The following is a 22,522-nucleotide window of genomic DNA, read 5'->3' on the forward strand; positions in this document are numbered from 1 at the left end:
GTCAGCTGATGACAGCGAGCCAGCAGGTTTGCTCTCTGCGCTGGGAACTTGTGCAGAGAGACCCCAGCTATGAGGCTCTGGGAAGGCCTCTGCTGGGCTGGGGAGTAACTAAACCCTGCCGAGGTGGCCAAGGGCATCAACGTACACATGAGTGGTGGGCAAGGACATTCCTGCTGGGCAACAGAGTTGGTACATAAAAACGGCCACTAGGAAAGGCCCACTCATGTTTTCATTTTTATAAGACTATTAAACTGTGAGATTATTTTTCTTTCTTTTTGCCTTGGCCAGGAGGCAAGAGGAAACTGATCAAATTAATCTAGAGGGTGAAGAAGCCTCCCTTACTATGGCAGTGAAGAGTACAGGCACTAAAATTATTAGAAACCTGGGTTCAAATTTTGATTCTGCAGGTCACCTGTAAACTGGGGATACTACTACTACCACCAATCTGACTGGGTTGTTATAAAGATTATCCAAGTCAAGTGCCCAGAACATGGCAAATGTTTGACACATGTTAGATATTATTAGTATTATAGAGTCCTGCCTGGTAGGTAAGCAGCAGTAAAGATTTCCTCAGGAAAGGATGAAGGAAAGCTGCCTATAAGGGCTTTTGGCTGAGAGCGGCTTTGAAGTTTGACTCCAGGACAAAGTTTGCATGAGCCTGACATCATGTGGGAGACCTAAGTGAAGGCTGGGCCCTGCCCTCCAAATAGCTTCTGTTCCCATTTCAGCACTGGTAGATGGGGCACACCTACGGCAACTGGCAGTTGGAACAGCCCCTACTCCTCTAAGCTGATACAGTTTCTCCCTCTTCTTCTTCCTCCCCAGGCTACCAACTCCCAGCCCAAAGCCCAAAGCTAGGCCCCTCACCTTTTTGTGCTTCTTGGCCATCCACTTGTCCCAGTTGTTCAGCATGTCCAGCCATTTGGACTCCCTCTGCCTCAGCACCTCCAGGGGGACTTCCTCCAGCCTATGGAGCAGAGGGCAGGGCAATCAGAAGTGCCAAGAGAAGCAAAGACCTGGGCTTAGGCCCTTGCCACCAGTCTAGTCAGTCGTCCTTCTTCCCCCTGCCCGCCATCCCTGCCGTTCGCTTTGGGGCTGCTAACTCATGAACACCCTAACACAAGTGAGAGGAAACTCTGCCCGCTCCCTGAAAGGCACAGGCCAGAGAGACAGCAGGTTCAAGTGCCCTCTCCCCCGATGTGTCAAGAGGCCAAGGGTCACAGTGTCTCTCTGAGGCAGAGGCCTGAGTGCCTGTTATCTGTGCATCAAAGCAAAGCATGCCTATATGGAGTCTGTCTTGATAAATAAGCCTCTTCAGAGGGCCTACATGCAAGGTGCAGAGTTGGATGAAAAAACTAGTCAAGCAAGTACAGAAATAACATAATCACCTCTTCACTCCAGCAAAACTAGTTACTCATAGTTTCCCCAATTACACCCTGGCCCTTTCCCACCTTTTAAACTTTGCTCATGCCAATCCCTTTGCTGGAACATTCTCCAAGTTGTCTCTACCAAAGTCCTATACACACATCAAATCCCCATCAAATACTACCTGTATCTGTACATCGATTAACTGAGCAGCTATCACAACTGTGTCGGCATTGTTCTAGGGCCAGGGCTGTGGGGAAGCACTCCTGTGCCCAGAACAAAGTCCTGGACCTCACGGTGTTAACATTTTACTGGCACTGAATGCTCACTAGAGCTGGTGAGGAAAAAACCTCAGCAGTGAGACCCACCCCAAGCAGGCAGACAGGCACCAAAGCAGCTGAGGCAAGCTGGGACGGGAATCCCTGGCTTTGCCAGAGTATGCTTCAAGTGAATGGGTTTCCTCTAAGGAGTGAGTCACCAGGAATTCAGGAGTTCACTTAACTCTCAGGGGCAATGAGAAGGAGAAGACTAGCATTTGTAGTCTGTGTATTTACATATGCTTTACTATTTAGCCTGTAGAGCAATACTGGTAAAACAACAACAAAATGTATATGTGTACCTCTCTATACACATACTCTCCCTTTTTTAAAGTTATTTCTAAAGTGGTAGATTATGTATCTTTTAAATTTTGTGTGTGTGTGTGCTTCTTATTTCCCCCCATTTAAAAAAGCACTTGACGGCACTGAGAGGTGCGATATCTAGAGAGGGTATCTTGCTCAGAGTGAAACAGCAAATCAGTGGAAAAACCCAGATTCAAATCCAAGTCAGATCCTAGCCAAGAGCCTGAACTCAGTCCTGCCCGGCCTCCCAGAAAGGATAGCAGGGTCAAAGGCATTGAGGCGGCTGGGAGGAGGCTCTCAGGAACAGGACATGGTGAGGCCAGGGCTTGGCCCAGTCCTCAATTCTGATTTTCTCTCTGCCGGAAGGAAATGCACTGCTGTGACTTTTACTGGTTGGAAGAGCAGAGGGTGGGGCCGTGGCAGAGTAGAGGCCTCTGAGACACAACAGAGCAGGTCCTCTTCTTCACTGCAATTTATATGGGGAACTGCACAAGCCTGAGAAGAGCCTTAGAGCTAAATAGCTGGGGAGGAACGACAGTCTGAGACAAACCTGGTCAGCCTAGACACACTGACACTGGTCATCCCATTCTTGAACTTCTGACCCTTTCACCTCCTAGAAGCAAAACCAAGGAAGGCAAAGATACACTACCTTTCCCTTCTTCAGAGGAGAAAAGCAGAGGCCACACCTTTAGATCAGGTCTGGCATCTGCCCAACAACCAGCAACTAGAAACCACACAACCATGCATCACAGGCCATCCTGCCTTCCACTACTTACAAAACACTCAATTATACGAGTCAGGGATGAGCCTTCTAGTTAACTAAATGAAACGGAGTGCCCACACTGAGTCAACAGGAAGTTCTGGCAGTCATGGATATGGATCATGTCTGATCCAATCACCCACTGAGCAGATGAGAAAACTCATAGAGGGCACAGCTTTTACCTCAGATTACCAGTTTTCAAAGAATTTCCAAGTAATACATGCCCATTTGACATCTCAACCCTCTGGTCTGTTTTTGTTAGTAAGATCTGATTGCAGGGCCTCAGAGATACCCATTCTCTCAAATGCAGATACATAGGGGAACACATTCAATTTCAGCGTTTTTTCTTTTTTAACTGATGCCAGATAACAGGTTTGGTAGTTTCAAAGCCTGAACACAAACCTCAAACCGGAATTTCAAGTGGGTACAAAACAAACGAGCATATTTCCTGGATTCTAAGACTCTACTGACTTTAAGCTATACCACAGATTTGGCAAGATCTTCTCAGAAACATACAAGAAATCCACCATTACTTTAAGTGTACATGTCAATTGAAAGCTTGTTTTGATTTTTAAAATCTTAAATTGGGAAAATTTTGAGGAAATATGGTCATTTGAATGGAAATATGGTCTACAGAGGAGGAGTTTAACCCTCCTAGAGATGATGAGAAGGATCACACTGAAGATCTGATTGTACCCAGCACTCAGCACATCATATGCTCTCTAACTGCAGGTAGATTTTTCTTTATGCACAGGATGTGCCTTGAAGAACTGTATGCTAGCCACTTACTAAAAATCAGAAGATTCAGCGCTGGCTGGAGTGGCTCAGTGGACTGAGTGCTGGCCTGTGAACCAAAAGGTCATAGGTTCCATTCCTGGTCAGGGCACATGCCTGGGTTGAGGGCCAGGTCCCAACTGGGGAAGTGCAAGAGGCAATGGATTGATGTGCAATGTTTCTTTCCCTCTTTCTCCCTCCCTTCCCTTCTCTCTAAAAATAATAAAATCTTTTGGAAAAAAAAGAAAAAAATCAGAAGATTCAGCCCTGGCCAGGGTGGTTGGAGGTTCAGTTCCTGGTCAGGGCACATACCTAGGTTTTGGGTTTGACACCTAGTCAGGGAGCAGTCAATTGATGTTTCTCTAATACATCGATGTTTCTCTCTCTCTAAAATCAATAAACATATTTTTAAAAAACCAGAAGATTCACGTATCCTTTGGTCTAGTCAGTTAGGACTTCAGAAGGCCTCTGACCAAATTGCTGTTTGATATATAAATCCCTTCTACAACAGGCAAGTTCCTTGCCCTCTCAGTTTCCCTATATGATTGGATGGCCCACATTGTGAATTGACCCTCAAAGGATGCCCACAAAGGACCCATGAGATGAGGCTGAGGTTAGGATATCCCTGCAAATAGCATGATGGGATAGAAGCCCTGAGGTAGCTTCCTACTGATAATGGAAGGAGAGCATGAGCCAGTTTCTAGTGACAGAGAAGCTGACCATATGGCCAGTTTAGGGAACCAAATGGCCATGGAGGAGGGCTTCACTCACCCTTCAGAAAACTCTTTCCTTAAGGTGGCCTGAGGGAGTCTGCAACCAAAAAACCTAATGAGAACAGTCCCTAGCAGCCCAGCCTCTGCTGGAATGCCTCCCGGTATGGGGCCTCATTATTGCCAGGTGAAGCCACCTTATTACTGAAGTTTCTTACTGTGAAAATTTACTTTCTTCCTCAAAAACAAACAAAAACAAAAAAACTTTCTTGATCGTATAATGCCAAAATTCTCCTATAATCTCAACACCTGCTTCTAAGGCTGCACAATTCTCATGCCGCATATACACACAATTTATTTATCCCTTGTAGTCACTCACCCCTACCTGGAATTCCCATTGTTCTCCCCTCTCCAAATCACCATATCCTTTTCAGGGCCCAATATAACTTAAAAACTACAACTTCAATGATAACAGCAGCAATCGTAGTTATCATTTGTACATCATTTACTACTTACCAATTTTACCCTAAATGTTTTACATACATTATCTCATGAGTATTTCATAATAACTCCACCATAATATCATTCTATTTTGTGAGTGTAGAATCCAAGACTTAGTGAGGTTACATTCCTCATTCAAGACCATGTAGTGCTAAGTGACAGAACTGAAACTAAAACCCAGGCCTGCCTGACTCCACACACCATGCGCCTGACCACTACAACCTTCTGTCCCTATAGGCCAAACCCTCAGCCTCCACACTTGCTCAGATTTCATTGACTGTCTTCCAACCTGAAGACTTTCATCCTGACTGTGAACATGGTTTCTCAGTTTTTAAACAGAGATCCACAGTAAAAAATACATTTTATACTGATATTCTCTCTCTCTCTCTCTCTCTCTCTCTCTCTCTCTCTCTCTCTCCATATAACTGAATTTTATGAACCAATTTACTTTTTTAAAAAAATCCTCACTGGAGGATATGTTTATTGATTTTAGAGAGAGAGGAAGGGAGAAAGGGAGAGAGATCAAAACATTGATGTGAGAGAGAAACATTGGTAGGTTGCCTCCCATACTTGCCCCAACCGGGGATCAAACCCGAAACTTAAGTATGTACCCTGATGGAAACTTAAGTATGGGTTCAAATCCACAATCTTTTGGTGTACAGGACAATGCTCCAACCAAGTGAGCAACCCACCAGGGCAAAACAATTTACTCTTATATGTACTAATGCAGTGAGATATTTTAGTTCAATTTTATATTATTCTACGATATTTCTTTCTTTTAATGCTGATCACAATCCCCTAAAACTGATTTTATCACTACTTCACTAATGAATCAAGACATTAAGTCCAAAATGAGCACATTACAGCTTGCCCATATTGCTCTGAATATCCCTCCATAACTGGGCTGGGTCTTAAACTTCCGTATCTCCCACCATGCACCTCACAGGTGTTCAACAGGTGCCTAGCTGGTTTTCACCATGACATCGTTACTTCCATCTGCAATGCATTCAGAGCCACAAGCCACTGCTGTCTATAGCAATTTTATTTGTGCCCCTAGTAGCCCAGTGAGGTAGAGCCCTCATAGATTAATTACTATTTCCATTTGGCCCATAAAAAACTTGACCCAATCAGAGAGGCTGTATTACTTGGGCAAAGTCACAAGCTAATAAATGGTAGAACCAGGGCTTCCCGTCTGCCACAGTGACTTGTGTGCTGCTTCTGACTCCCTTGGGAAGGCTGTGGGGAAATAAGGCTATTCTAAAGATGCTGCTGTAGGACTCTATCTCTGGCCTCCAAGCCCGTAGAGACAATCTAATCCCCCCTCTCTAAGGTTCTGACTGCCTCATTGAGTAGCCAGCCCATACCTAACAACACTCAGTGAGGCCAATATGCAGAATGAATGCAGCTTGCAAGGACAACCTCAGTTGGAGACAGCAAGCCTGGGCCATCTGTCATTTGCCAGCCACCCTCTCCTGAGAGAGCGTGGCACAGGAGACAAAGGTGAGTCTAAGGACTTCCAAGAACTCAGAGGGACAAGACCGTTTCCCAAGGCTACTGAGACCGCAGGTTGGGAGTCTTGTTCCTGTCATCCTTCCAGCTGTCTGCTTTCTGCCCAGGCATACCTCAGCCCCTCTAGTTGGCAGGTATGGCTCCTGTGCCAAAACCCTTTTATGTGCCAGTGGAAGATAAACCTTGGTCCCAAGAAACCAGTCTAAGCCCCTCCTCCAAGCTTTACTCTCCAAACCAGCCCAAAGTAAGAGAAGCACAGCCCCAGCAGAAAGCCCAGGGTCACAAACCACAGGACTGATCCTCCTCATCTTAAATACTGTGAGGCCACATGGGGTGTGGCAGACAGCAAACAGAGTGGGGACTTTGAAGCCTACCACCCTAGGTTTCCATTGCAGGTCCTCCTAAGAGACCCTTGGCAAAATACTTGCCCTCCTTAAGTCTCAACTTCATCTTTAAATGGGAACATAACATACACCTCACATTTTATAGGGCTACAATGAGGAATAAATGTATTTAAGGACCCAGCCTGTGTGGGTGTCTAGCAAATGGTATTTGCATCTTACCTCACACTTTCACATCCCTTTTCTCACCTGACTGGTCCACTTACACAGCCACATAAACATGCAGCAGCACAGGATTATCTCCATTTTACCCAAAAGCAAACTGAGCCCCTGAGAGATTAAGGAATTTACTTAATAATACACAGACTGTAACTCCTGACTTCCAATCCCAAATGGACTTTATGGCTGTGTGAAAGGGGCAAGATGCTCCACTCTCTGAGCCTCCAATTCCCCTTCTGTAATATGAAGGCAATGCCATGTCCTCAGAGGGCAGCAGTAAAGATCACACGAGACTGTAAGAAGTGACATTTCCAGCACTGGCCATTTACTAGCTCTGCCAAGCACTACATAGGTACACAATTCCCCAAGGAATTAGCTTTTATAATCTCCATTTAATAAAGAAAACTAAAATTCAGCATGGTTAGTAATCTGCCCAAAGTTACACAGCCTAGAAGTGGAAGCTGCCACTTGAGCTCTAAACTATCCAATAAAGAAAAAGTGCCCCACATGTAACCACCTCAGTATGCCACATTCCCTTCCCTCTTCTTCACCACCCAGTAGAGAACCACTTCCCTCTGTGCTGAGAAGGGCAGGAGTGAGCAACATGAATATGTGGAAAATTGAGTGAAAGTATGGCTAATCACAGACCCAGGGACAAGAGGGTTGGGGAGCTCCCCTCGCCCATCTGGAGCTGGAAAAAGAAGTGAGAATAAACAAAAAGCTGACCTACTTTGCACAATGGAGTTCTAGCGTTCATTAACCTAAGAGATGGCAATGACTAAAAGCATAAATAGTTTTTATGCCAGTACCATAATAACCAATGATAGGAAACTGGAATACAAGAGAGGGTGTGTTGTGGTGTGCAAATAGCCAATGGTCAGGGTTGGGAAGCCTGTGAGAGCACCCAGTGTGTCTACCCCCTCCCCAGACATCCAGGGAAGCTTGTAGCCCAGATGATAAGTGATCTGCCCAAGGCCACAGTGTGAGCGTGGAAAAGGAAGACTTGGTAAGTAGCAGCCTGGTGCTTCCTCCTGGGGCCTGGAAGCTTGGGGGTAGGAAAGTGTCCAGGCTCCCTGTCTGGGTGAGAGAGAGTCTGGCTTGCTTCACTCCCCGTCCCTACTCCCAGTGCAAGCTAGTTCTGGGCCTGCCTCCCTTTCCCATACGGAATTCCTTGGCTTTGCTCCTTCCAGCCCTGGGCCAGTGCACAATGGTAAACAGGTTCTCTCCACCCTTCACTGGCCTCAGTGCCCTGGGCCTCTGCCCAGCTCTCCACTCCGCTCAGCTTCAACCTTCCCACCCCACCCCCAAGATTCAGATGGAAGAAATGATTCCTTATGCTTCAGCCTTGCTGGCTTCAAAAAGAAAGGATTCCCTCCTCCCCCACAGCTAGGGAAAGGCACTGACCAAAGCAGAAACCCCCAAGGCGACTCCCCTTGACAACTGTAGAAAGGTATAAAGACTATTTCAACCAAAAACATCCCTTCCCCAAGCCCTGACCCCTACCAGGAAGAGTGATGCTTGAAATTCCCCATCTGGTAACTAGGTCCTCAGATCACAATCTCACTGTGGGCACCCACAGCCACCCTGACTCATGTAAGGGCCCCTTATGCATCCTTACCAAACTGCTAGATCTTATTGATATTTCTCACCAAATTATCTTGACTCATTGCTTACATAAGAACCCTCTTCTGCCAGACTCCTTCAAGGCCCCCTACTGCCTTCCTTGTCCAGCAGAAATCTCAGGCTACTCCTATTCCCTCTAAACATCCCTCTTTTCTCCCCAGTCATATCTCTAGGTAGCCCTCTCTCTGAGCTTCCCTCCCTCACCCTTAACCCCACTATTATTCAGTCCCACTTATCTTCTGAGGCCTCATTCAGAATTTCCTCTCATCTCTAGAAAGCCTTTTTTAACTACTCCAGGGACAGAACATAATCAGCACCTCGTTATATTCCATACACATCTCTTTAGAGGCTGTGTTCCAGGCCCTGAGTCTACAAAAATGAAAAAAATACATTCCCTGCCCTTGAGGCGGTCAATCTGGCAGAGGAGATGGGTGAGTAAATAAGTAGCACATATAGAAGTGCTATCGCAGAAGCATGCAGAAGGTGCTAGGAGACTGCAAGAATCCTCCAGGATGGAAGCAGGGGTATTTAGGGAAAGCTTTATAGGACAGCTGACTTTTGAAGTGGTCCTTGAAGGGTGACAGGAAGTGGCCAGGCTGAGGAAGGGGAAAGAGCACACCGGGTGGAAGACCCAGTAGGGGCAAGCAAAAGTTAATAGAAAAGGGCCCAGCTTGTTTGGGGAATGCAAGCAGTCCAGTAGAGCAGGTAAGGCCTCTCCACCCAACTGTCTACTCTGCTAAGGCAGCATTCTACAAAGTCGTCCCTGGAGAGCAGGGGCTCTGCCTGTCTTGTTCTCTGCAGTGTGCCCTGGGCCTAGAACAGAACCTGGTACCTAGCTGGTACTGTGATGGCAGATTCATTAGCTTTGTGACCTTGGGTACTCTGAGTTTCAGTTTTCTCCTCAGGGAGATGGGAATACTGTCCTCTACCTTAAGATCAGGTGAGCAAAGCGCAGACAATGCTTGACAAAGGGCACTCCCTCTCTAACCTGATACCAGCTCTGGATCCTCCTTGAAGTCCAGCACAGGGCTGAGCACAGATGTGCTTGATAATGGCCTTTTACAACATTATAAGTCTAATATTCAATTAACATAACTGAATGTCTGTTATAACACTTACCAGGCACTTGCTATGTACCAGACACGGTGCTCAACACTTAACTTACACTATTTCATTTGATCCTCACAATAAGCCCATTAGATGGGTCCTCTAATTATCATTCCCTTTTTGCAGATAAAGAAACTCATGTTTTCAGCCAGTCAGTAACTCTCCAAGGTCCAGGGTGAGCAGAGGACAACTCTAGGAGGTGAATCCAGGCCCTGCTCCACCCCTGCCCTGTCACTAGCCTCCAAAACTGAGTGCTGTCGACTAGGATGGGTGTACACAAGCCCTGCTCCATGGGAGCTTGGAGCTTTTAATGGATTTAGAGTCATACACTGTGTGATGCTTGGCAACTCATTGTACCTTTCTGGAGTTTGGTGTTTGCCCTTGTAAAATGGGGATTATAGCAATAAGTACGTCTCAGAGTTAAACGAGGTGGTGTCAGTAAAGACGGGTCCACCATGCAGGCTCTTATGTGAAATGGCTTTACCATGTGACTATGGGAGGATGGAAGGGGTTATTCAGAGTCAGGACAGGAAGGTCTGGATGAAAGTCTACAAAAAACACAGGAGGGTGCTGGTAATTATGAAGCAAACTCTGACTCCTTCCACAAGTGACTGTCACTATGCAGGAGGGCATAGGCCCCAGGCAGCCCTATGGCTGCATCCCTTGATTTGAATCTTTCAGAAGACCTACTTCTGTTCTCACTTCTGCTTTGTCTTCATAGGCCAAGAGGAGGAAAGACCAGGACCTTTAGATTCAGGCTTCTAACATCTTTCAGACAAATCCTTCAATATCATCCCATTAAAAATGTCTTAGTTTATACTGGGGAAAACTGAAACTTAGAAACATTAAGCCATTTTCTCTAAGTCACGCGGCAAGTAAGGAGCCCAATGAGGCCCTGGACTCAGGTCTCATGACCCCTGTTCAGCATTCTGTTTACACTTGCTCCTAATTCAGTTATCTCCTTTGATCTTCACAATCCTTTTATATACAGGCTGTGCCTTTAACTAAAGGCACAAGTAACTAAAGCAAAAGTAACCTTGGCTTTCTCTCCCAGGCCCCCAAGTCTGCAGTCCACTTGCCTACCTAAAGAACAGTGAGATGTTAAACTGTGACAGCCTCTGAGGAGCTGGACAGGGCATAGAATGGATACAATGGGGTGAGACTAAGAAGGGAAAGAGAAAGATGAAATAAAGAAAGTTAAAGCTGACAGTTGCCCTGAAATCCTGGATAGGGGGCATCTAAGCAGGTAAAGGTGTTGGTTTGCTAGTGGAGCAACCAGGACAGTTTTCTCCCTTGAGGGCAACAAGACACAGATAGATGTCTTGTTCAGTTCTGTATCCCTTGTCCTAATCACAGGGGCTTGTTGAATGTCTGACATCCCTGCTAGGCTGTAAATTCTGGGAGGGCAGGACAAGGTCTACATCCCCTGAGCCAAACACAGGGTTGCACATATAATTAAGTGCTGAATGTAAAACAGGGAGCATTAGCACCATGGTCAGGCAAGGGGACATGTGTAAGTTACACATCACAAAGGTCAGTGGTGGAGCTGGCAGCGCCCTCTCCCGCTACTAGCCTAAATCCATACTTCTAGCCAGAATCTCTCAACTTGAGAAATGGCTGGTTGGGTTCCTAAGTGCTAAAGTGTTTGCCTCCTCAAAGGCACTGGGCTTGCTTCTACCTTTCTGAGCTGATACACCAGCTTCAGGAACACAGTAATGACTCAAGGTAAGGTCAAGCCAGCCCTCAGCTATCATCTGCCTGCCCTTAATCAGCTAATGCTGTGCTCACACCCCAAACCTACTCTCTCTAGCTGCACACTGCCCTAAGGTAGGTTTTCCATGCCCTTGGACCTTACTCCTCTCTCCTTGCAGCCTTCCTTGCCATCTAATATGCTTACTGGGCAGAGACCACAAAGCTCAGTACCATTTACTCCACCCCCTCCCAACCAGGCCAGCTAACCCACTCTCCTACTGGAGAGAGACAAAGAACTCCTTGATGTGCCCTGGGCATGCCAGCTATGCCAGGCACCTTGGGGAGCCCAGAGCTGTGACAAAGCAGAGTCAACAGCAGCCCGCTGTCCAATACAGAGGAAGGTCACAGTTGCCCTTCCTTCTCTGTGGCCAGATGGCCCCAGGATGGGTTCTGTGAGAGTCCAGGGCCACTTCAGCCTGCCATCCCAAGCGTTCCCAACTCCCTGTTAGTCCACATAACCAGCCAGGCACCAAGCCCTACTGATTTTCTGGTCTCTTCATCCTCATAGCTCCAGACCTCTTTCAGGCTTCTCTATGGAGAAGGCCTTTTGGGCTGTCCCAAACTCTTCCAACTAGTCTCACTGCCACCTTCCATGCCAACCTAACCAGACTAACTTTAATGAAACACAGAAGACCTCAGTCTGACATTCAAGGCTAGGCATGGTCTGCCCAACCTACTTTCCTAGTCTCCCCTTGCTTTACATGATCCTCCTTCTTCCTGTTCTTTTTGTCACCTCTGCATACCACATTTCTCAAACAGCTGGCTTCTAGGGGCACTTTGTACATGGTTCCCTCCTATCCAATGGAATACCCTCCCTTGCTCCTTCTGAGTCCTGGATGAAATACCACTTCTTTTTTTTTTTTTTTTTTTTTTTTGGCTCCTGTATGTGGAGCTGGCTGCTTCTTCCTCTAAATTCCCAAAGCAACCACACACCTCAATTATAGCCTTTATTGCTCAACATTGTAATGATTGGTGTGTGGTTCATTTTCCAACAAGTCTGTGAACCCCTTGAGGGCAACAAGACACAGATAGATGTCTTGTTCAGTTCTGTATCCCTTGTCCTAATCACAGGGGCTGATAGAGTAAATGCTCAATAAATGTTTTGTAAATAAGCCCACTGTTAAGATGGATGAACTAGCAAAAGTAACCTTGGCTTTCTCTCCCAGGCCCCCAAGTCTGCAGTCCACTTCCCTACCTAAAGAACAGTGAGATGTTAAACTGTGACAGCCTCTGAGGAGCTGGACAGGGCATAGAATGGATACAATGGGGTGAGACTAAGAAGGGAAAGAGAAAGATGAAATAAAGAAAGTTAAAGCTGACAGTTGCCCTGAAATCCTGGATAGGGGGCATCTAAGCAGGTAAAGGTGTTGGTTTGCTAGTGGAGCAACCAGGACAGTTTTCTCCTGGGGTAGGGTCTCTGGGCTCAAAATAGCAGCAGATTTGCCAGGGGCAGACAGATCAGCTAAAGGAGGCCTCCTTCCCCTTAGGTGCGGTGCCTGCAGGATAAAGAAAGTGATCAGCTAGGGCACTGACAATGAGTGGATTATGTCAGGGTTCCCTGGTGGGCAATGCACCCTGGCCTAGAGGCTCAACTGGTTTGAAATGAGGAGGAGAACAGACAGTGCCATATAGCTGGAGTAGCAATGGACTGAGTCAGAAGATCTGGAATCTCTCCCTAATCTGGCTCCATTGTTATCTAACTATGAGGTTTCTTCAGGCCTTGGGTTCCTCACCTGTACACAAAGCATAACCCTTCCCCTACCTACACAAAAAGACTTCTCCCAAAGGGCACCGACTGGATATTAAAGTCAGATAGGCATTATGCAGTAGTTTGGGATCAAGAGCAATGCAGCGTGAACGGGGGCTATGGGAGGGCTAGACCAAGCCTAATCTGGACATGCTTCCAAGGCCTCCCCAAGGACCTTTTTTCACCAGACCTTCTCTGACTTAGCTGTTCCTGGACTTTCACTGTATTGAGACCTGCCTTGCCCCCCACACTGGAATGGGAATGTAGCCAGGTTTCTGCTAACTCCTACTCTGGGTATGGGGGCCTCACAGTCTAGCAAGGACCTGGCACCCTGCCTGCTGCCACCATAGTAAAGCTTAGTCTCTGGATTCAGCTTTGAGAAACAGGTTCTAGTCCCAGTTCTGCCATTGACTAGCTGGCAAACTTCAAGCACTTTCTTCTTCAATCTTTAGAATGCTCAACTACAGAAAGGGGATAACCATGTCTTTCAGAAGAAAGTAAGGGTGCACCATTGGTTAGGGTTGACTCCTGCCCACAGAGGAGGGACCTCATCATCAGAACCAGAGATGGAAAAAAAAAAAATGAAAAAGCAAGACCACCAGCTACTCTAGTCTTTAGGAGGAATAAGAACATTCATTGAACACCTACTATGAGCCAGTCCCTTTTCAAACATCAGCCTGATGTAGACTTCACAAAACCCCTGCAAAATCAGTATTACAACCATTTCAGTGAGAAACAGGCTCAGAAAAGTGAAGCAACATGTGCATGGTCACACAGACAGCCAGACTCCAGAGCTTGTGTGAAGGAGGATCACAGAGCACCTTCTTTCTTCCACCTTAGTGTAAACAGATTGGGTGGCTGAACCAGAGCCAGGCCTCACTGGCCCTTTAGAGGTTCTGTTTCAGACACAGATGCTAGGAGGACAAAACATCAAGCAGGCCCCACCACCTTATCTCTTTCCCACAGCTTAGGATTTCCTAATAGGCGGACACACAGGCACCTTCCCAGGGCAAGCAGCTGCTGCGCTGGCCCCCTCCTTCACCAAGTCAAGTCTTGTCTGAGGCTCTAGAACACTCACAGGGCCACCAAACCGGATTTTCCTTTGAAGCTGGAGGAAGAGAAGGAGGAGAGAAAATGGAGGGCCTGTGGTCTAGAGTCACAGGCCAGGACCCACATGCGCAGCTGCCTCCTTCCAGATGGGCCACCCAGGGACCATTCTATTGCCAGCTCTATGCACTCTTGGGAACTGTAATAGTTCAAGAAAATAGGATGCTCTGAGCTTCTAAACTGGAGAAGGTAATGGGAAGGCAGGGAGTCAGGCTCTGGCCTGCCAGGAGGGCCCTGGCCATACCCCAACAAACACTGGCACAGAGCAAACTATAAGGATGCCAATTAAGTCAATTCTATGATTTACAAAGTCATAGGGCTGCCATAGTTGGCAAGGAGTAGTGGAGGGCCCAGGGCAAAGGAGAACTGAATCAGCAGAAGACAGTATTGATGTTCCAGATGTTTCTCCCTGGGCCCAATTCAGATCCCGCTCTCCCCTAACAGGAAGCCAACACCCACGGGATCCCAGAGAGCATAGCTCCTCACCTCATCTGGCCTGTTGCACTAAGCACACTGAAGCTGGGTGGGAAGCTCCAGCCTCAGGAGGCCAGTCCTGGCAATCATATGGGAAAAGGAGAGGGAGATCAGTGACCCACCTCTCTCAGGCCAAGAGACCTGGTATCTGCATCTTTCTTTCCCTCTTCTAGGCTGCAAAAAGCCCCCCCGCCCCCGGCAAAAGGTCTGCTCTTCCTACCCCCAAAGTTATAGAAATAGTAACACATTACTCCTCCCACCCTTCCCTGCTGAGGACACTTTTCCCCTCCTCTAGTCCTTCCTGGGCTTCAACAACCATCTCAGTTCCCTGCCAAGCCAAAAGAACTAATGCAGCCAATTCCTGTCTGTGTCCATGCCACCTACAGGGCCCTTTGCTGGCTGGCTACTTTCTTGCCTTTCCCCACTTGTTACTGCTCAAGAGCAGGTAGTTCCACCAAAATTTCCCTGCTGAGTAGGTTCAAATGACAAGGTGAAGTAGAAGAAGCCTAGGGCTAGGAATCAGTTCTGGGCTCAATTCCTGATGTTGCTCCTAACAAACTAAAGAGGTAAGGCTAATCCTTCTCTCAGGCCTCAGTTTACCAATCTATATTATGATGGACATCTCTAAGTTCACTTTCAGCTTTCTGACTTGAACTGTCTGTCAGTACATGTCATTCAATAAATAAGTATTAGCTGAGTATTTACTTTGCTGCAGGATTGAGGACAAATGGTAAATAAATCTGGTGCCAGCCCTAAAGCTGATCAGTCTAATGAACTGGTAATGAAAACACACTCTTGTAGGCAGAGACAAATGTATTTGAAAAAATAAATTAAAAAAAAGAAAGAAAACACACCCTTACTCTTGTTGGGCTATTGCTGTTAGCCTCCTACACTGCTGACGGAGTCAAAAGTGCTGATCTGAGCTAGGTAATGTGAGGGTAGGCAGGTTCCTGCTAGGAGCCTTATGTTCTACCTGTCTGGCATCTAATTTTCTGTTAGGACCATAGGCCTTATTAATGGATGGTGATGGCACTGAAAAGTGTCCTGACCTGGGAGTCAGAAATTCTAGGTTCAAGCCCTAGTTCTGCTACTAATATGCTGTGTGATCTTAAGAAAGTTTTTATCCTCTCTGGGCCTCAGTTTTCTCATCTGTATAAGGGCTAAACTGATCAATCTGAAGATCCCATCCAGTTCAAACAGTCTATGATTTTAATAGCTATTCATGCCAGTCAACTAACAGTCACCCGAGCAGTGTAGCCTCTGACCTGCTTTCTTCCCCATCCCCCCAGCCCCTGGCAACAGCCAAAATTTACCCACTTGAGACAACCTTTGGTCCAGGATGGCTGAAATGGACCTTTAATCTGGAGCCAGAGTTTCTGCCATTTCCACTGCAGCCATCAGTGCTAATGTTTCACTTCTCTGGGATAGCACATGGATTCCTAGCCCTCAACCACGAGACTGGTTTCAGGGCGGTCACCCTGAAACTTCCCATAACTTCCCCTCTTATGGTTGTGGGCAGGGACTTACTTTTGGCGTTTTTGGAACCACAATATAAACAAAGCAGGGAACATGAAAGGTCTCAGACACTAGAGGTTTTAGTTTGACCAGCAAGGTCAAGAAAGTAGGCAGGGAGAGAGGATGGGACCTGGGATCTCACCTCAGCCCCAGGCTTACAGACACCAGTGATGCAGAGGGTGTCTGCAAAGTCTGGGTTTGTGGTTGGAGGGTGGGGAAGACAGATGTCTGGCAGCCTGATTGGGGACTACAGCCAAAGGGAGGTGCTCCCACTGGGGCCTCTCTCTATCCACAAATACCAGAGGTACGCCCTCATTTTTCTCCTCAATTTTCAGGCCCTTAGAAGGAAAAGAAAGAAAACTAAAACTTTCTGGGCCACTACTTGTGCCACACACTATACTAGGCACCTCCACATATCTAATCTCATTTAATCCCCACAGTAATCTTAGGAGGTGTTACTGTTGCCCTTTACAGTGAATAAACAAAGCTCAGAGACTCAGGATCTTGCCCAAGGTCACACAGCCAGAAGTATGAGTTCCTCCGAAGTCAGGTCTTTTACCACAGTATCATACTGTTCTGTACCTGGAGAGCTGGTTAACTGCCTGATAAACACGTAGCAGGAATTCTTATCTCCTAGAATTTACCAGCAAATCTGAGCTCATCCTGCCAAGAACCCACAAATACAACTGGAAACTCCTTTTCTACTTCGCAAGACCCCATCCCTACCCAGGGCCCCGGTCCCTGGTGACTGTTCCTCAATTCAAAAATATACCTTAAATTCCTTTTGGGTTCTCACAAACTAATCCCTAGGGAACTGTAACAAAGCGTCAAATCAGAGTGAGGAATCAGCATAAGGGGTGCTCTCTGCATCCTGGACTGGGCTAGGCCTAACCTGGTGTGAACAAATGAGGAGAGGCTGGAAGAGGCAGATCCAGTGGGCAGGGCAGAACTCTCCTTAGGGGAGGGGCCTACATTTCTCCAAAGCAGAGGGAGGCCTGGTGAATATGAAGCTTTTGGACTGAGAAAAACCCGGAAGTGACCTTGATGGAGCTGCTTATGGAGCGTGGGGTTCTTACACTTCCATAGTCATAAGAGAGGGTTCAGGAGCCTTGGACAGTCACAACTGGGCAGAGATGGGGAAGAAGGACCCCCCAGAGTAGGGCCATGGCACTCAGCAGTGCTGTAGCCTCCCACAGGTGATTGTATGGGGCGATCCCTGTTGCAGGGAAGGCACGTCACAAGGGAGGCTTGTCTGTTCTGTGCAGAACACTGGTCTCCTGTCACAGGACAGCGGGGACAAGAATGGGGTCTAGAGTCCATCTTCCCTAAGGAGACCTCCCTCCAGCCTATAGGATCTCTCTGAGGACTGGACTCTGGGGGTTCTGTGGGGCAGGGTGTGGCTGCCCAATTTACCCAGCTTGGAAGCAAGGCGGTGCCCCACTGCCTCACATTTCTCCCCTGACAGCTAGGTGACTGGGCGCTCTGGGGTAGAGCATTGGATCCTGCTGTCTCCCTGCCTGCTCCTCCCAAGTCTGCGCTTTAAGAGGAGGTGCCCATTTCCAGAGCATCCACACAGCCAGCCAACAGTCCGTCCTGGAGGTGAGACACTGTCACCCTGTGGGTTCTGGGAGAAGGGCTTTTCTGCCCATTTGTTGCCAGTGACAGGAAGAAATCTGACTCTGAGTGGGAAGGGGAGCACCCTCGGCCCCTTCGATGAGTGGAAGCAGCTGTCTGTCCCGGGGGGGAACTGTCTGTGATGTAACTGACCAAGTCAATCCATCCAGAGGTCTTTGCTTCTGGTCTGGAGTGAGATGCGGGCATGACAGTCTGTCCCTCGGAGCCAGACCCAAGGTGTTCCCCTGGTGAGAGGGTAGTAAGGTGCTGAGACAAGGGTGTCTATGGGCCTTGGCGGGGCAGGTATTGAAAATACCGGTTGGGCAGCCATCTGGGAACCTGTCAGGGGGTGGTCAAGTCTATCAGCCCTAAAGCCGGGGGTGGCAGCAGCGATGTTGGGACAAGTGTTTGGCCTGAAGTTGGGAGGAGAGAGCACTGTTGGCCATTACTGGGTTGGGTGGTGCGGTGTGTTGAGAGGGTGGAGGCAGAGCGGGAGAGGTGGGATTCTTGTCTGTCCCTCCATCGCAAGTAGGTTCCCGGGTGCAGGGCGAGTCAGTTTGCCTGGGGTGGGCGGGGGGGGGGGCAGGGGAGAGACGGGGTAAGTAGTTCCTGGTTGGGAGGGTGACATGTCGGTCTGTCCTGAGGGCGTTCTGTCCGCATCCAGGGCCGCCTCCCACGCGGACCCCACACCCGCCCCCCGGGCCCCGGCCCCGAGCGCCCGTGCTACTCACGCGCCCTCGGCGTCCTGCGAGCCCACGATGAAGCCGAACTTGTCGATGCGGCGCTCAGCGAAACCGTTGGCCTCCGAGTCAGAGCCGAGAGAACTGAGCTCGTCGGCGGCTACCGAGTCTGGGCCCGGGGACAGGCTCTCCCGGGTCCCGGACAGGCTCCCTCCGGCCGCGGGCGAGCGCGGCCCGTTCTCTCCAGGGCTCTTCGCCATCCCGGCCGCGCCTCAGCGGCCACCTCAGCCACCTCAGCTGCCTCAGCCGCCCAGCCGCCGACGCCGCCGACGCCCCGCCCACACGCTGCACTCATTGGCCGCCTCAAAGGCCAGGGGCGGGGCCCTAGGTCCTCCGGAGCTCTCTCTCCCCACACGCCCAATGGACGACGCGGACCTCGGGGCCCGCCCACCTTCCCCAGGATGGCGCCAACCGGCCCGACGTGAGGAGGCGGGGCAGCCGTCACCCAGAGCCCTCCCCGCTTTGGCTGCCAATCACGAGCGCTTACCTGAAAGAGCTCTTCTGGCCTTTCCGGGTTGGCTGGAGCTGTACCTGCAGCGCAGGCAGAGGCCAAAGGCGTCCGCTGAGGTTCCCTCAAATTCCTCCCGAGCCCTGGCTCCTTGCGAGACCCCAAGGACGTGGGTGAGGATTATTTCACCCATTCATTTATGAGGAGCTCCGAGGAGATACAGGATGGGTTCGAGGACTACTAGCCCAGGGACACGGTGACTTAAGGACCCAGGCAGAGCTAGAAGTTCAAGTCTTTCCCCTTGCTCACTGCTTCTGGGGCTTTAAGTTAGCTCGTGGGAGACCTAATAAGAATGATTACCAACGTTTATTTAACCATGCACTACTGTAAGTTCTACCTACCTTCTCTTGTAATCTTTCCCCCCAACAGCTTTGAGATATAATCAACATACAGTAAAAAGCACCCGTTTAAAGTATATAATTCAATGGTTTTAAGCCTATTTATAGAGTTGTACAACCATCACCATAACCTAATTTTAAAACATTTTCATCACTCCAAAAAGAAATTCCTACCCATTAGCTGTCACTGTCCAACCTTTTGAGAAGCTGGCAAGCTGTTTTCCAAATTGGCCCCACCGCTTGTAATCTTTTAGCAACAAGGTAGATACTATTATTTTACAGTTAAGAAAACTGAGGTGCAGGGAAGTGAAGTCAGCTGCCTAGGGTCCAAAACTAGCTTGTGGCAGAGCCAGGATTTGAACCTAGCTCTTACCAAAAGCTCATATGGGGAGGCATGAGCCAATCGCATCTACATAGACTTAGCTCCCAGCAGCCTACTTCTGACCCCAGAGATTTTCAACACTTGGAGCCATAATGATAGCTCCTCACTTAAATCCAGTACCGTGTTGTCATCTGACACTCTGCTGTAGACCTGTAAGGGAGACCGGCCCAGAGACAGGAAGGGACTGAGCGAGCCAGACCTGAGCTGCAGAGCCTGGGTCAGGCAGGCTGCTAAGGGGCTCAAAGCAAGCTCTAAGCGGGGACAGGTCCTTAAGACTTCAGTGATTTCCCTGTTTATTCCCTTGATGCCACGTGGTCCAAACATTCTTGAAGACTTTGCTGTGCAGTCTTCACATTCCATACGCTTCTGGTTTTTCATAAACAGGGCAATAGCAGACATGGGAGTAGGCACAGGCTATTTTGGTCTTACATTCTCAGTCTGAGAGAATTTTCCTTTTCTCCAGTGGCTCCAGGCAGAGTGGTGGACTCTTAGTCCCAGCTCCCAAGATGGGGAGAGTGGGCCTCACATTGGGATATGGGCCTATCCCCAGGAAAGGGAGAGAGGAGCCAGATACACCTGGAGCAGATAGTAAGCCCCAAGCCTGGCAAAGTATCTACTACCTTTTGACTTCATAATTCTGGTCCTAGGATCATATCCCAAACACTTCGAGTTCTGAAAAGTACAATGATGGATGTTCACCCAAGGGGTATTTGGGGTGGGGTGAGGGGTAGGTTAGAAGGACCAGTTTGTCCATCTTTGGGAGACTTGATAGATGTTTCTCAGGTAAAGGCCTTTATGCCCCAGCTTGTAATTTTCATGCATATGACCACTCAGGATTCAAATCTCTGCTCTGTCACTCTGTGACCTTGAGCAAATCTCTTCCCTTTGAGCCCATTTCCTCATCTGCAAAACGGAAATACTGGAAAAACACCTCCTTGGGAGAGTTGTTCTGAGACTTCAGTGAGCTAAGCATCTGGCACATGGAGATACCCAGTAAATGGAAGCCAGGAGTGGTGGCATTTGTAGTTTGCAAAGCATGTGCAAATTCATTATTGTCTTGTGTGTTTCCCATCACACCCTATGGCTGCAGCAGGGAAGTTTACCTAATTAACCAATGGCACATGGCTTGGGTGTCTGTTTCACGGCTATGACCTCTCAGTAACTGGATGTTCTTGTGCAAAATTGTTTAACTTCTCAAAACGTGTTTTTTTTTCTGAAAAATAGGAATGTCAATAATTACTTGAAGTCAGCCAGCTATGTCTCCGAAGCCTCCAGCACACAGTAGACACTAAATGTAAGTGTTGTTTGTTTACTTCAAACTCCAGGGCTCTTTAACTTACTTGATATTACTCTAGTGAACAAAAGAAATGAAGTCCTGGCTCAATGAGAGTTTATATTTCAAGGGAAGAGGGAGAACATGAACAAGCAATGCTGTGAAACATCCTGACAGACTGTTGTAGGAGTTCTTTTGAGGATGAGACGTTTGACCAGGGCTACGGGAATATTTTGATAACCTGGAGTCTCATCCTAGTGGGGTCATTCCTGAAAGGTTAGCCTGAGGTGCTCACACAGGCTCCTATGTAGTCCCCTCTTGGCATATAGAGCTTGCATATGCTCAGGAAATCTGTCAGCTATCCAGATGACACAGTCTTTATTCGTAGTAACACCAGTGGTTCAGAAGGTAGTCTTGGTGCCCAAAAGCCTTTGATGAGTAGGTAAACTACAAAGCTTCTTTATCCCTACATGGAGGATAAGTTAACCTTTTGGTCAAGTGGCAGAGAACCCAACTGAAATGGGCTTAACACAAAACTACATTTAGTGGGTGCCATACATTTAAAATCCAAAGGTATAGAAGCTTCAGGAACAGTTTGATCCAGAGGTTGTTGCCAAAGCTATTAGCTTCAACTTCCTCTTTTTTTTTTTTTTTCTTTTTCTTCCTGTGGTTTCTTCACCTGGAAGCTTGACACCCTCCCACTCCCAGTACCCCCATGGCAGCAGCTCCGGGCTCACTTCCTCCACACATCCACACTCTGATGGATGACTCTTCTGATAGCTTCTGCTCAATGGTGAGGAGAATGCATTCCTTTATATACCATCTGTTTATACAACACATGCCTATCACTAATCTAATCACAACAGCTCACAGGTAGGGAACACTGACTGGCTTAATTTAATTCAGTTTAGAACAATACCTTTTTTAATGATAGGATAAGGAATAGTAATTTATCTTGTTCTCGAATTGTATGGCTCAGGGGTACCTAGAATTACTTTTTAAATATAACAGTGTAGGATAATTAAGAGCAAATTCCCAAATCAGGTAGCATTAATAATCTTAACCTCAAGACCTTACATCTTTGTTTTTAAAAAGCAAACAAAAATTTATAGACTACTGTGTGTACTCTTTTTAAACTGGTAAGAACACATACTACACTTTATCTTAGCCAAAAGGCCGAGAAGCAATGTACTCCTTTTAAAAATATTTATTTGAGACAGGGTAAGAGATGGAGAAAGAGGGAAACGATCGGTTGCCTCTCGTACCCATCAGGACTGGGGACTGAACTCACAACCTACACATATGCTCTGACCAGGAATCAAACTGGCAAACTTTTGCCTTTGCTGGACGATGCCCAACGAACTCAGCCACACCAATCAGGGTTAGTTATATGTACTCTTAAACATGAGCTATATTGTATTTTTTTTTTATTTTTGAATTATAAGGATAAATGAAGTATTACATATAAGGACTGCTATAATTACAGTACACCACATATTTCAAGTATTCATCCTAACAAAACCTAACATAACCTTTATATATT

The 22,522-nt window shown here is 47.6% G+C and overlaps 1 protein-coding gene and 1 pseudogene across 1 annotated transcript in view; both read right to left on the bottom strand.

The window, feature by feature from the left end:
- TBC1D10A (TBC1 domain family member 10A) overlaps window positions 1-18,714 on the bottom strand; it is a 30,138-nt gene extending 11,424 nt beyond the window's left edge. The window contains exons 1-2 of the mRNA XM_054594053.1: window positions 18,470-18,714; window positions 868-967 (exon numbers count right to left, since the gene is read on the bottom strand). Of these exons, the coding sequence (XP_054450028.1) occupies window positions 868-967; window positions 18,470-18,678 (309 nt within the window). The 5' untranslated portion in view covers window positions 18,679-18,714. The remainder of the gene's footprint in view (window positions 1-867; window positions 968-18,469) is intronic.
- A 3,332-nt stretch (window positions 18,715-22,046) lies between these two features.
- LOC129087515 (uncharacterized) lies at window positions 22,047-22,167 on the bottom strand (annotated as a pseudogene).
- Between the last annotated feature and the right edge of the window lie 355 nt (window positions 22,168-22,522).

This window comes from Pteronotus mesoamericanus, unplaced genomic scaffold (genome assembly GCF_021234165.1).
Source record: "Pteronotus mesoamericanus isolate MK-2021 breed Mesoamerican mustached bat unplaced genomic scaffold, CSHL_Meso_final scaffold_507, whole genome shotgun sequence".
NCBI classification, from domain to species: domain Eukaryota; kingdom Metazoa; phylum Chordata; class Mammalia; order Chiroptera; family Mormoopidae; genus Pteronotus; species Pteronotus mesoamericanus.